This window comes from Coffea arabica, chromosome 3e (assembly GCF_036785885.1).
Source record: "Coffea arabica cultivar ET-39 chromosome 3e, Coffea Arabica ET-39 HiFi, whole genome shotgun sequence".
Lineage (NCBI taxonomy): Eukaryota > Viridiplantae > Streptophyta > Magnoliopsida > Gentianales > Rubiaceae > Coffea > Coffea arabica.
The window spans coordinates 38,718,133-38,733,217 of NC_092315.1; the positions used below are offsets into that span (position 1 = coordinate 38,718,133).

Consider the following 15,085-nt stretch of genomic DNA (forward strand, 5'->3'; position numbering starts at 1 on the left):
GGAACATGCCTGAGCCGTCTGAGACCGACGTGTCACTCAAACTGGTGCTCCAAACTCTTCAAAAACAAGCGGAGAGACATGAATTTGCGATGGAGAAACATGAATTTGCGATGGCACAAATATCCGACCGGTTGGCTGCCATTGAGATGCGAGGTGCCGGAGATACCCACCATAGGGTTTCGAGTGTTCAGAGTGCTGATCATGATGCGGATGATGAGGGGTATCATTCTCACACCTCATTTCGATCAAGGAGAAGCCAAGAGGGAGCGAGGGAAGGTCGAGGCCGACCCAGGAGAACCGATGACAATCTTGGTTCCATCAAGACTAAGATGCCTACCTTTCATGGGAAAAATGATCCTGAAGCTTATTTAGATTGGGTTAGGAGAGTTGAGCAAGTGTTTGAAGTCCACAATTACTCTGAAGAGAAAAAGGTGAAACTTGCGGCTATTGAATTTGAAAATTATGCATCCATTTGGTGGGAGCAAGCATGTGCCACAAGGAGGAGAAATAGGGAACAACCAATTGACACTTGGGCTGAAATGAAGCAAGTGATGAGGAAACGGTTTGTACCCTTCCATTACACCACGGACTTGTACAATCGGCTCCAACGACTCACCCAAGGGTCCAGTTCGGTTGATGAGTATCACAAACAAATGGAGGTAGCAATGATAAGGGCCAATATACAAGAGAATTCGGAAGCAACCATGGCAAGATTTCTTAATGGATTAAATCCTGAAATTCGGAAGAAGGTTGAGCTTCAAGACCACTTTGAGCTACAACAAATGGTGTCTTATGCAGAGAAGGTGGAAAGGCAGGCCTTACCTATAAAGACACCTAGTGGCCGAACCACTACATCCTCTTCCACACCTTGGAGACGAGATCAATTGCCAACATCCAATGCTTGGCCAAGGCAAGGCAATAAAGAAAGGGAAAACAGGCGAATGGAGCAACCGTTCCATCCGAGTGCAACTCCTTCTAAACCAACCCCGCGACCAACTCTTCCAAGGCCAAATACGTCTACCAACCAGCCAAAGGCATGTTTCAAATGCAAGGGAATTGGCCACCTCATGGCTCAATGCCCTAACCGAAGCATCATGTACATGAATGAAGAGGGAGTGTGGCAAAGCGAAGGAGAGGAGGAATATGCGGACATGCCACCACTTGAAGAAGAGGGGAAGGATGCTGACCTGATTGAAATAGAAGAGGACCCCGTGGCTCGAACTATGGTGACTATGAGAGTGCTAAATGCACAAGCGCAAGAAGATGATCTCCAACGGACCAACATTTTTCATACGAGATGCAAAATTGGAGATGAGGTATGTCTCATGATCATTGATAGTGGCTCTTGTACTAATTGCGTAGCTGCTGACTTTGTCGATCAAAAGCACCTTTCATGGACTTATCACCCTAAACCCTATAGACTATCTTGGTTAAATGATGGGGGGGAAGTCAAGGTGACCAAACAAGCTTTAATCGCTTTTTCTATTGGTCGATACAAGGATCAAGTTTTATGTGATGTAATTCCTATGCAAGCTAGTCATGTCTTGTTAGGGCGTCCGTGGGAGTATGATAGGCAGGCTGATCATATTGGACTCACTAATAAGTATAAGTTCATTATGGACCACCTCAAGATCACTCTTTCACCCTTGACACCTACACAAGTGTATGAGGAACAATTGCATCTAAGAAAAGAGCGAGAGAAAAGGCAACTGAGAGAGGCAAAGAAAAAGCCGAATGTGCCTGAGGATGAGGGAAAAAAAAAAGTAGAGGCCGAGTTGCGTGAAAAAGGAAATTCGAGTGGGAAAAAACTTAGTGAGGCCGAGAGCTTGAAAGTGAACAAAAAGAGCTTCTATGCAAGTGTGCGTGAGGTAGGTAGAGCTTTGAATGCACAAAGTCTTCTCATAGTACTTCTGTACAGGGAAGCTGATTATTCTTCTTTTTACACACTAGGCATAACCGATTCTCTTCCTAGTGCAATCTACTCTCTTTTGCAGGAATTCAAGGATGTGTTTCCGGAGGAACTACCAAAAGGATTACCTCCAATTCGAGGTATCGAACATCAAATCGACTTTGTTCTTGGAGCAATTCTCCCAAATCGACCAGCCTATAGAGCAAATCCGGAGGAAACAAAGGAAATCCAAAGGCAAGTCGATTCCCTCCTTGAAAAGGACCAGGTACGTGAATCTCTTAGTCCTTGTGCAGTCCCAGTCATTTTAGTGCCTAAGAAAGAAGGGACTTGGAGAATGTGTACGGATTGTCGTGCAATTAATAAAATTACTGTTAAGTATCGTCATCCTATTCCTAGGTTAGATGATATGTTAGAAGAATTGCATGGGGCAATCATTTTCACTAAAATTGACTTAAGATCTGGTTATCATCAAATAAGGATAAATGAAGGAGACGAATGGAAAACTGCTTTCAAAACAAAGTATGGTCTTTATGAGTGGCTTGTGATGCCTTTCGGCTTAACAAACGCTCCAAGTACTTTCATGAGGTTAATGAACCATGTTTTAAGGCATTTTCTTGGGAAGTTTGTTGTTGTTTATTTTGATGATATATTGATCTTTAGCAAGTCTTTAGATGAACATGTTGAGCATTTGCGACTTGTTTTAAGTGCCTTGCGTGAAAATAGGTTGTTTGCTAACATGGAAAAATGTGTCTTCTGCACTCCTGAAGTTAATTTCCTAGGATATATTGTTGGTGCAAATGGCATACGTGTTGATCCCGCCAAGGTAAATGCCATCTTAGAGTGGCCGACTCCAACCAATGTGGCTCAAGTAAGGTCTTTTCATGGTCTTGCAAGTTTCTATAGGAGATTTGTTAAAGATTTTAGTACTATTGCAGCACCTTTGAATGAGACAATTAAAAAAAATGTGGGGTTTCAATGGGGAAAAGAGCAAGAAGAGTCATTTAATAAGCTTAAGGATTTGTTAACTTCAGCACCTATTCTTGCTTTGCCTAATTTTGATGTGACATTTGAAGTTGAATGTGATGCTAGTGGGATCGGCATAGGGGCTGTCTTACATCAAAATAATAGGCCCTTGGCATATTTCAGTGAAAAGTTGAGTGGGGGAGCTCTTAATTACCCTATTTATGATAAAGAATTGTATGCTGTTGTGCGTGCTCTTGAAGTGTGGCAGCATTATCTTATGCCTAAGGAATTTGTGATACATACTGATCATGAATCAATTAAATTCCTTAAGGGTCAGGGAAAGTTGCATAAAAGGCATGCGAAGTGGATTGCATTTATTGATTCCTTTCCGTACATCATTAAGTATAAGAAGGGGAAAGATAATGTCGTTGCGGATGCATTGTCTAGGAGGTATACTTTGATCACTAACATGAGCACTAAGCTACTTGGTTTTGAGCACATTAAAAACATGTATGCACATGATGACGATTTTTCTAATGTGTTTCAAGCTTGTGAGCATGCCGCATTTCAAAAGTATTATAGGCATGAAGGTTTCTTGTTTAAAGAAAATCGCCTATGTATTCCCAATTGTTCGCTTAGGGAATTACTTGTTAGAGAAGCTCATGGTGGAGGGTTGATGGGACATTTCGGTATTGATAAAACTCTTGACATTTTGCATGAACATTTTTATTGGCCTAAAATGAGGCGTGACATTGCTAACATTTGTGATAAGTGTTTAAAGTGTAAGCAGGCAAAGTCAAGGAGTAACCCTCATGGATTGTATACTCCTCTACCCGTACCTCATGCTCCTTGGACAGACTTGTCCATGGATTTTGTACTTGGTTTACCAAGATCTTCTAGAGGTATGGATAGTATCTTTGTTGTCGTGGATAGATTTTCTAAAATGGCTCATTTTATCCCTTGTAGGAAAACAAATGATGCGCGCCATGTTGCTGATTTATTCTTCAAGGATGTGGTTAGATTGCATGGAGTACCGCGTACTATTGTAAGTGATAGGGATGTGAAATTCTTAAGCTATTTCTGGAAATCACTTTGGGGAAAGTTGGGAACTAAGTTGCTGTTTTCTACTTCTAGTCATCCCCAAACGGATGGTCAGACTGAGGTAACCAATCGAACCCTTGGTGCTTTACTTCGAGCAATTGTTCAAAAGAACTTGAAAAAGTGGGAAGAATGTTTGCCTATCGCTGAGTTTGCATATACCCGAACCACTCATTCTACTACTACTCATTCTCCTTTTGAAATTGTTTATGGGTTTCAGCCGCTAACCCCTCTAGATTTATCACCTATTCCTGTTGATGAGTGTTTAAGCGCAGATGGTGTCAAAAAGGCAGAGGCTGTTCGGACCTTGCATGAGAAAGTTCGAGCTCAAATAGAGAAGAAAAATGCGCAATATGCACAACATGCGAATAAGGGTAGAAAACATGTTGTATTCGAACCCGGTGATTGGGTCTGGGTGCACATGCGGAAGGAAAGGTTTCCTGCATCTCGACGGACCAAGTTACATCCAAGAGGAGATGGACCTTTTCGTGTACTAGAGAGGATCAACGACAATGCCTACAAATTGGAACTTCCAAGTGAGTATGGCATAAGCGCATCTTTTAATGTGTCTGACCTATCCCCTTTTGACTTTGATACAGACTTTGAAGATTCGGGGACGAATCCTTTCGAAGGGGGAGGGAATGATAAGGATACGGGCGCACAACAACTCCAACCTTGGGTCAAGGACCCTTTGATCAACATTGGTGGACCGATGACAAGATCAAGAACCAAGAAGGTGAAGGAAGCTTTACGAGCCTTGATCATTCACCATACAAGCAAGGGGCAAGCTAGGTTTGAAGATTCGATAGACCATGAAGTTACTTTGTTCACTTGTACGTTTGAAGCGAAGGAATGATCTCATACTTATTAGCCTAGTTGGTAGTTGTTTTAAGACTGTCTAGTTTAGTAGTTGTTAGGCGTTTAGTATTTTATTACTTATTGGGCCTTACCGGAAAGCCTTAAAGAGCTGGCTCTTTAAGCTCTTTGTGCGGACCGAATTTCTTCCAGGTTTATTACTTATTGGGCCTTACCGGAAAGCCTTAAAGAGCTGGCTCTTTAAGCTCTTTGTGCGGGCCGAATTTCTTCCAGGTTTATGTGGGCCGGATTTTTGCCCTAGTTTTAGCCTATAAAAAGGCACCTCTTGTAAGAGTAAGGGACAGATTATTACAACCAGAAATCGTGAGGAATTTTCCTTCAAGTTCTTAATCGAACTTACTCTTGAATTCTTGAGTTCATGGCTTAGGATTCAAATCTGACTTTATCGATTAGCTTGTTCCCTAATCGTGGTGTCGCTTCATCCATCCTTATTTGCTTAAGGTTGCTGATTACCTTTGTGTGTCAGAGGTCTTGAGTTCATGAGAACAATCGAGTTCAATTTCTGTTGGGAGAAAAGATCCAACTCTGATAATTACAAGGTTGGGAGGTTCTAGGAGGGTCTTCCCCTAGGGTTGCCTATATCATAAATAGTGGTGGAGACGTTGGTTCTAAGCACAAGACTTCCCAAGAACTCAGGGGAGACCAAATCATTTTATGGTACACATGCGAGCACACATGATATGCAACGAGTAAACAATGCAAGAACTAGTTCGAAAAGTAACTTTGCAAATAGTTGTGGGAATCACTTACCAACCACGGCTTATGATTCTCATCCATCATAGACAGTTTCCTTGATCAAGTCCAAGCCCCTTCATTTCTATCAAGAGTTAACTCAAATGCAAAGGAAATCAAATGCTCTCAAAGATTGGACAGTACTTCCCCTTAATTTCTTCATTTTCCATCCTACAACATATCACCAATTACATTTCAATTCAATCACAATTACACACACGAATCATAGGCAATTAAACACACCTAATTTACTCAAATTGATAGCTCCAAAATCAATCATAGTTAAGACCCAATTCGAAACCCTAAAACTAGAATTCATGCACCCCAAACTGGAATTTCTTTAGGCAAGGGAAACTAACCTATAAAACTTCAATATTTCACATAACAAAACTATCAAAAGGTGGACAATCCTCAAGCATCACATGAGAGCAGAATTTTCATCATAAAACTGAAATTCATCATAAAACTACTTCAACCCATGAAATATTCCTCATAAACCACATATTTTGCAACTCTAAATCACAAATATGCTAGTATTGCTAGTAGAGAATGATTTCTAGCAAAGATTATCTTGAAATCTCTAGAAAATGGTAGCTTAGAACTTGCCCTTCCAAAATCACTCCACCAACTCCTTCCAACTTCCTTGGTGAGCACTTGTATGGAGTAGTTTCCAAAACTAACAGTTAAAACTCAAGATTTGAGCAAAAATGAAAGTTGAAGTGGAGGAAACTCTCTTGGTTTTTTCTCTCAAAGTGGCCGGCCAAGCAAAGGGAAGAAATGAAGAAATATCAGCCAAGAAACAAGATAAGAACGTTGGAAATCAGCCGGTCAAACTTGACTGCCGAAGTGCCACGTCACAATCCGGCCAAGTTCTGGCCGGATTCGTGGCAGTGGCGAAATAAAAAATTTTCCAAATGACCAAGCGAATCCGGCCAAGAACTGGCCTGATTTTCGGCCGGATTCTCTAAAAAACACTGTTCACCAGAAATTTTTCTTCCTTCTTCTTTCAGGGCGTCACATTATGGCACGGTTTCCTTAGTCACTACAATTCTAATGCCCAGTTGGTGTATGTTGATTTTTTTTCACCATTGCTACCGTCATTGTTAAGCAGTTGACTGCTACTTGTAATTGTTCATTTTCCTATCTTGCTTCTTCTATTTCTTTTGCGTTTTTATTTTTTCCTTTATTTTATGCCTTACTATATTCCAACCAGTCACTGCTTGCTTTGTGAATGATTTTCAACCCATTCTTTTACTTCCTATTGAATTCCTTTTCGCTCTTGACCATCCACATAGAATGTTGATTATGAATGTTAAGTGGTATTGTCCTTCGCTTTTGGTTTTGGCTCAGATTGCTGAAACACACCATTTCTTAAAACAATAACTTAGGCTCTCTATACCATCCCACTCGATAGGAAATATTTTCCATGCCTATTTAGCTACATTGCAGTGGAAAATGATGTGTTCTATAGTCTCTGTTTCCTCCCAACATCCATTGTACATTGGGTATCCTTTCTGAGTCCTTCTAAATATGACCTCATTCGTCGGTAGGATGTGTTTATGCATTCCAGACAAAAAAATCTTGAGCTTGTGCTTTATGTTTAGTCTTCACGGTATCTTCTACAGTTGTGTGTTTGTACTGTCCATGCTTGTTCCTTCTATCTCTTCTCTTCTCTGCTTATCCTTCCTGTCGTTCTACCTTAACAGCTTGTAGGGACCTTACTATGTAGTAGCCATATTTTGCTATGCATCCAAAAATATCTGTTCTCTTCATTAATCATACTAATTGGTATTCTCAGTATCTTCTCTGCATCATTTGAGTTGAAGGTTCTAAATATCAAATCTCTTTTCCATCTGAAATTGGAGAATAGTTCTAAATAGATTGGATGAATTCCATCCACTATTCATTGAATCAAAACTAATTACCAACTATTTATCTATTTTATCGCATTGACAAGATATAGAAAGATCAACTTAATAAATGTTTGAGAAAAGGAGATTCAAGATGTTTAGGTAAATTGAGAGATTGGTGGTGAAGAAAAGTAAAGCAATGACCATCTTCATTAGGGAGGTCAATAAATTAATGTTGAGATCTTTGTATTAAGTAGTGTTGCTTTATTCATCCCCTCAAGTGTGTATGAGTGTTGGATAAATCAAATATGACACTAAATATGCTAATGCATCTAGTCTTTTATCTCCAAATTTTATTGGCATTCAATGAAGAGATTAATGATCTTTATCAATCAATTAATTAATTGATAGGAGAGATCTTTTTAATATCTTTATCAATTAATTGATTATTTTGTTTAACACCCACTCTAGAAGTGTTTTAAATTAAATTAACCAAGTGAATTGAATTGATATGATAGAGTCTAATAAATGAGAAATTATTCAACACTTAGATAAAACTTGAACTAAGTAAACTAAGTGAAAAATAAGAAATTATTTCCATGCCTGTTTAGCTACATTGCAGTGGAAAATAATGTGCTTTATAGTCTCTGTTTCCTCCCAACATCCATTGTACATCGGGTATCTTTTCTAAATATAACCTCATTCATCGGTAGGATGTGTTTATGCGTTTCCAGACAAAAAGAAAATCTCGAGCTTGTGCTTTATGTTTAGTCTTCACGGTATCTTCCATAGTTGTGTGTTTGTACTGTCCATGCTTGTTCATTCTATCTCTTCTCTTCTCTGCTTATCCTTCATGTCATTCTCTCTTAACAGCTTGTAGGGACCTTACTGTGTAGCAGCCATATTTTGCTATGCATCCAAAAATATCTGTTCTCTTCATTCCTCACACTAATTGGTATTCTCAGTATCTTCTCTGCATCATTTGAGTTGAAGGTTCTGAATATCAAATTTCCTTTCCATCTGAAATTGGAGATCAATTCCTCAATTTTTTCTGGTTTGTAGCTTGTTGGTATCTCTGTTGTTGGATACACTTTTGAATTATCTGGGATTCGGTTGTCCTCCCAAATCCTAATACTCCTTCCAGTTCCAACTCTTTTCCTCACACCACTCTCCACTTCTACTCCCACTGCCATTATGCTCTGCTGGAACCAAGATGCATTTTGTGATATTTTGTACTTGAAAATGGATTGATTGGGGAAATACTTTGCCTTTAGGATCTTGCTCACTAATAGGTTTGGAAAGTTTATTAATCTCCAAATTTGCTTCCCTAGGAGTACCTTGTTGAAGCATTATAGGTCCCTGAATACAAGTCCCCTATATATTTTTTTCTTGAGTTTGATTGCTCCATGGGCTCCAATGAATCTTCTTCTTTTTGGCCTCCTCACCTCACCAGTAGTTGGCTGTTGATGCTGAAAATTCCTTGCATAGTTTAGCTGACAATATGAAATAAGACATTGCAAAGAATGGCATGGCCACCTATCGCTGCTTTCAACATGATTTCTTTGCCTGCTACACCAAGCAATTTATTTTTCCAATTATTCAGTCTTTTTTTAACATTGTCTCTTGTGAACCCAAAGCTTTGATCCTTTGTTCTTGTAACTACCACCAGATATTTGCCTTGAGAAATTGGTTGGATACCTCCTTGAGCTGTACATATACTTTCCTTCAATCTTGTTTCTATTTTCTTGCTAAACAAGATTAAAGATTTCTCTAGGTTTATTAGTTGACTTGAGTCTTTCTCATGCTAGTACAGTATATCCTTTAACTTATGAGTTTCATTCTTGCTAGCTTTCCAAAAAACTAAAGTGTCATCAGCAAAAAAAATAAATATGTTAGTGCAGGCCCTTGTCTGCCGATTTTCAGTCCACTTATCTCCTTCATTTCTAGATCCTTCTTCAATAGGTTGGAAAAGCCCTAAAAGAATATTAGGAATAAATATGGTGACAGGAGATCTCCCTATCTTATTCCTTTATTAAGTTTGATATACTCCTTAGGTTGTCCATTAATGTTGAAAGAATAAATAAATGTAGATATGCAGCACATTATCTATCCTATTCATATGGAATTGAACCCCATTTTCTCTATTACTACCTTCAAAAAATTTCATTCCACTCTATCATAGGCATTTGGCATATCGAGTTTCATAGCCATGAATCCCATTTTCCCTTACCTTGTGTTTCTTAGGTAATGCATGGATTCATGAGAGATAACGATGTTGTCTAAAATTTGCTTATTTGGGACAATAGCAAATTGATTTTTACTAATGCAGTAACTAAGGTTAGGCTTCATTCTATTAATCAGAATTTTGGAACTAGTGTTGTATAATACATTATAGAGGCTTATTGGTCTGTAATGCTTAACCTCAATCAGACAGTCTATCTTGGGAATTAGGGAGATGATGGTGTGGTTCCACTCTTTCAACATGTGGTTTGAGTGCAAAAAACTTTTAATGGTAATTACCACTTCCTCTTTAAGAATGGACTAGTATTTTTGGAAAAAGAGAAGAGTCATCCTATCAGGGCCAGGGGTCTTATTGGGATTCACGGAAAAAATAGTGTTTTTAATTTCAACATCATCGATTAGTTTAGTTAGACTATCATTCACTTGATCAATGATGGAAACTGGAATACGGTCAAGTATTTCTTCTATATCATTTTTGCCATTAGAGCTAAATAATTTCTTGTAATACTTAACTACCTCCCATCCAATTTCTTCATTAGATGTAGTCCATGAGCCATTTGCTTTTTCAGTACAACAAAAAACGGATTTGGCAAGGAACAAAAATTCCAAAAGTTTTGACTTCCTCGCCAATTAATTTCAGCGAGGAAAATGCTTCCTCGCCAAGTTTCTCGCTAGATGCTTGTCGCTAAAAGTTATTAGTGAGAATGCTGCTGCCTTTCTCGCTAATGGAACAAATCAATAGCAAGGGCAAACCTCCTCGCTAATTGCTCGGATGCTATGACAAGAAAAACTTTCCTCTCTACTAAAGTCAAAAACTCCCTACAAAAACCAGTGTTTCCTTGCAAATAGTCAAGGTGTTTTGTGAGGAAAATAGTGCATCCTCACCAATAATATAGAATTGGCAAGGAGCTTTTTGACAAATCTGCAATCCCTCATACCAGTAAAACATTTTTGGCCAGGAAAGTTTTCTCTCTAACAAGCGATAGTTGATTCTTGCCTAACTATTAGGTGGGAAAATGTTCCCCTCCAATGCTGCTGTGAACATTTCTTAATCCCATTTTAATATGCTAATCTTAATTCCCTGAGCCAATTACGGAGTGGTTTTGTTAGAAAATTTAGCTGCAAATAGCTTAATTTTGGCTTCTCATGTCTGTTGTACATTTCTAGCTTCTTATAAGTACCAAATTGTTTGGAAATTTTTTTTTTTGATGATCATCACGAACATGGATGCTCATCAAATTTAAACTCATAAGCCCTGGTATTTGATAGTTTTTTGGAATATCACTTGGTGTCAACAACTCCTTTTTGCTAAACATTCAGTAAAGAACATACAAAAAGCTTTGGTTCGCTAAAAATAATTGCTAACAGAGTAATACATCAACATCCAGCTTTTTCAATATCTTGAGCCGTAGTGCTTGAAACCAATTGGCAATCCAAAATTGTCAACTGTCAATGAGAATATATCCAAAAGAAACAAAATATTAATACCTGAAATCATGTTTTACAATAAGTGCACAAAAAGCACCTAAACCCAAACGTCCCATGTTGGAATAGAGTTTAGTTCAAATGTAGAAATTCCTATTAGAATGGAACTAAAACTTCAACTTCAGTAAATTGCAAGCCAATATTGTGACTCTATGAATACTGAAATCACCCCCAAGTCCTCTTGCCTCCAACACTTAGTATGTATACAGAGGCTGACCTGTTCTTTACACTTGTAGGTAAGTCCAGAAGAAGGCATTCAATAGAACTAACTTGATGTGGCTCCATATCAGCACTGCCCCTCTTTAAATCTCACTTGATGAAGCTGCACAAAAAGGGAAGATTAGATTAGATGGAGAAATTTTTCTGATTGCATATGAAAAAGGGGCTTAAACCACCTAGGAAAAGCAGAGAAGTTAACCTCAACCAACTAGGAACTAACTTGTTAGCATGCATACAGAGGCTGACCTATTCTTTACACTTGTAGGTAAGTTCAGAAGAAGGCATTCAATAGAACTAACTTGATGTGGCTCCATATCAGCACTGCCCCTCTTTAAATGTCACTCGATGAAGCTACACAAAAAGGGAATATTAGATTAGATGGAGAAATTTTACTAATTGCATATAAAAACAGGGGTTTAAACCAACTAGGAAAGCAGAGAAGTTAACCTCAACCAACCAGGAAACAAGATGAAAATCAGAGGTTGTTAGCTTAAACCTCAACCAATCGAAAAATACAATGCACAAACCCACATAATTACCTTCACAGAGTCTAGAGCATGGTTGGAACTCAATTTTCCTAAAATTGTGAGGAAAACAATGCAATCTTAGAAATCTAACCGAAATAATGGTAATAAGAACGCACAAGAAGGGTATGAAGATTCATTTTCACAAAATGGCACCAAAATATAGATCTAACAGTATTTGAAGCAAATGGATGAAGTATTGAAGTTGCTCTGAGGTTTTCTTACTGCAATAAAACCTAAGCTCCTTCATGTTCTGCAATTCTTAGGAGATAGACAGGAGGCGGGGCCTTCATTTTTTAGCAATTCCTCAGAGGTCTCCTTCACATTTAGCAATTCCCGCATCTATTCCTCTATTTTTGGACTAAAAACCACCAATCTTGGCCCTTGAGAGAAGAACATATGCGTGCTTGATCAATTGAGAGAGATAAGAGAGGACCAGCCTTTCTATGTATATATCTAATAGTATTATCTCTCAGCTCTAATGAGCCTTCAAATTTTGATGGAAGAATGTTGTGGGAAAAATAAAATTCTTGGAGGGAATAAAGCACGCGCCTCTTAAATTCTGAAACATTAATGATGTTTTAAGTGTTGTAGTTAAAAGTTTCTAAGAATTGGAGTCTATTATATAGAATGAATATTGAGTGTTAGAAGTATATAAAAATTGACATTATGTTCATGTATGAGGAAATGAAACTAGTGAAAATATTCTCAATGTATAGCTAATCAAATTAACTAAGTTTGATAAATATGCATTTAATTTTCAAATAGAGGTTTGTTGTATGATATGTAACTGCCATTCTTGAAATTATTCCTCACTCTTATATTTTTGCTAAACTTCAATGAACTTAACTACACATAAAATAGCATGAGAGGAATGCCTTCAAGTGTGCTAGTCAATAAATATTTATATTATATTTGTTCTAATACATGTCCATATGCATAATTCAAAAAATCTTATGTATTTCATATATGAGTATTCTTTTTTCAAGTAACTGTATAAAACACTTATAAGTGTTAATAGTTAGATGATTTAATTTAATTGTTCTAAAGTTTTAAATACGAGGATAAAGAATAGAATTGGTATGGATGTACTATAATCTATGAAAACTATAGTAAATTACTTGTAATTCCAGTTCCACAAGTTTTAAATCTATTTGTTTTGTGACTTTGAACTATGTGTTATTTTACTAAACTCATATTTCTATGATGAACTTTTGATCGTAATTTATAAAAAAAAAAATTCGTGTAACAAGCGCTTTATAGTGCCTATCCATTTTTTTTTTGAATTGTTACAAAAGTATGTAATTCTTTTATTAAGAAAAAAAGTCTTGTGTAATAGGCTTAATCTCTCCTCAATCACAAAATTGATTGAAATAATATACCTTAGAGGTTTCATTGAGTATTAATAATTGCAAACTGCTCAAATTTTATTATTCTAATACAAACATAAGAAATGTGACTTTAAACTATATGTGTTTTTTGCTAAACTCATATTTCTATGATGAAATTTTAATCGTAGTTTATAAAAAGGAATTTCGTGTAACAAGTGCTTCACAATGCCTATCCATTTATTCTTGAATTGTTACAAAAGTATGTAATTCATTTATTAAGAAAAAAGTCTTGTGTAATAGGTTTAATCTCTCGTCAATTGCAAAATTGATCGAAATAATGTACTTTAGAAGTTTCATTGAATATTAATAATTGTAAACCGCTCAAGTTTTATTATTCTAATACAAACATAATGAATGTGACTTTAAACTATATGTGTTATTTTGCTAAACTCATATTTCTATGATGAAATTTTAATCGTAGTTTATAAAAAGGAATTTCGTGTAACAAGTGCTTCACAATGCCTATCCATTTATTCTTGAATTGTTACAAAAATATGTAATTCATTTATTAAGGAAAAAGTCTAGTGTAATAGGTTTAGTCTCTCGTCAAATGCAAAATTGATTGAAATAATGTACTTTAGAAGTTTCATTGAGTATTAATAATTGTAAACCGCTCCATTTTTATTATTCTAATACCAACAGAACAAATGTGACTTTAAACTATATGTGTTATTTTTCTAAACTCATATTTTTATGATGAAATTTTAATCATAGTTTATAAAAAGAATTTCGTGTAACAAGCGCTTCACAGTGCCTATCAATTTATTCTTGAATTGTTACGAAAGTATGTAATTTATTTATTAAGAAAAAAGTCTTGTGTAATAGGCTTAATCTCTCCTTAATTAAAAAATTGATTGAAATAAAGTACTTTAGAAGTTTCATTGAGTATTAATCATTGTAAACAACTCCATTTTTATTGTTCTGGGACCAAAATAATAAATGTGACTTTAAACTATATTCCAATTTTGTCAAATACCAATGCATATATAGATTAATTAATTTTTCAATATTATTTGTGGTATCATTTCCCCTTGTTTCCATGTTAAGTGACAAGATTCTAAAGTACTTCCTCCATCTTAATATTAGAGTTATTTTTTGGGAATCCAAATTTATATGGAGATATGGTAATCATTATGTTTATATGAGGTGGCATTGGTGAATTACATATATATCCTTTGAATTCCAAATATTGTTTTAATAGATGTCTATTGAAATTTAAAAAAAAAAACCTTTTCAAATGGCAAGATTGAAAAGTATGTATTTAATTTGAAATAGTGTGACTCTTATTTTGGAAAATCAATAAAGTAAAAACTAGGCATTGTGCTCCGCGAGTTTCGCGGGGTACCCATTATTGACTGTTTAAGAGTAATGTAAGATTTATTTAATAATTAATGTTTAGAGTGATTTATATGATAGTAGGGTTGGAATAATAAATAGAGGAACAATATATTGGATTAATATATTTATAAATAGATATAGTAATATTGTTGTGATTTGTATTTAATTTTTTAAGAGTAACAGGATGTAAATATTATTTAAATTAATGGAATGTAAATCATTTTTTAAGAGTTGAGATAAATTAATAATTCGAAATAATTTCGATATGTTTATTTTTATATTGTTAAATATAAGTGGAAGTAGAATAAAGAAAATTTAGGGAACAGATAATTGCTATGTGCAAGAAGCTGTAGTGGACACATTTAATTATGATTGTTGGATAAAGTCTCTGCTGATGAGCTGCAGATGATAATTGTTTTCATTGAGCAGGGTGAACAGGATGACACTTCCTTCATGTAA

General features: G+C 36.3%; 1 protein-coding gene across 1 annotated transcript; it reads left to right on the top strand.

Moving 5' to 3' along the window:
* Window positions 1–653: 653 nt before the first annotated feature.
* On the top strand, window positions 654–15,085 carry LOC140038493 (uncharacterized). Its single transcript, XM_072083867.1, has 7 exons — window positions 654–1,868; window positions 1,995–2,143; window positions 2,570–2,802; window positions 2,941–3,226; window positions 4,007–4,104; window positions 4,246–4,649; window positions 15,056–15,085. The coding sequence occupies exons 1-7, from the start codon at window positions 654–656 to the stop codon at window positions 15,083–15,085; spliced, it is 2,415 nt and encodes an 804-aa protein (XP_071939968.1).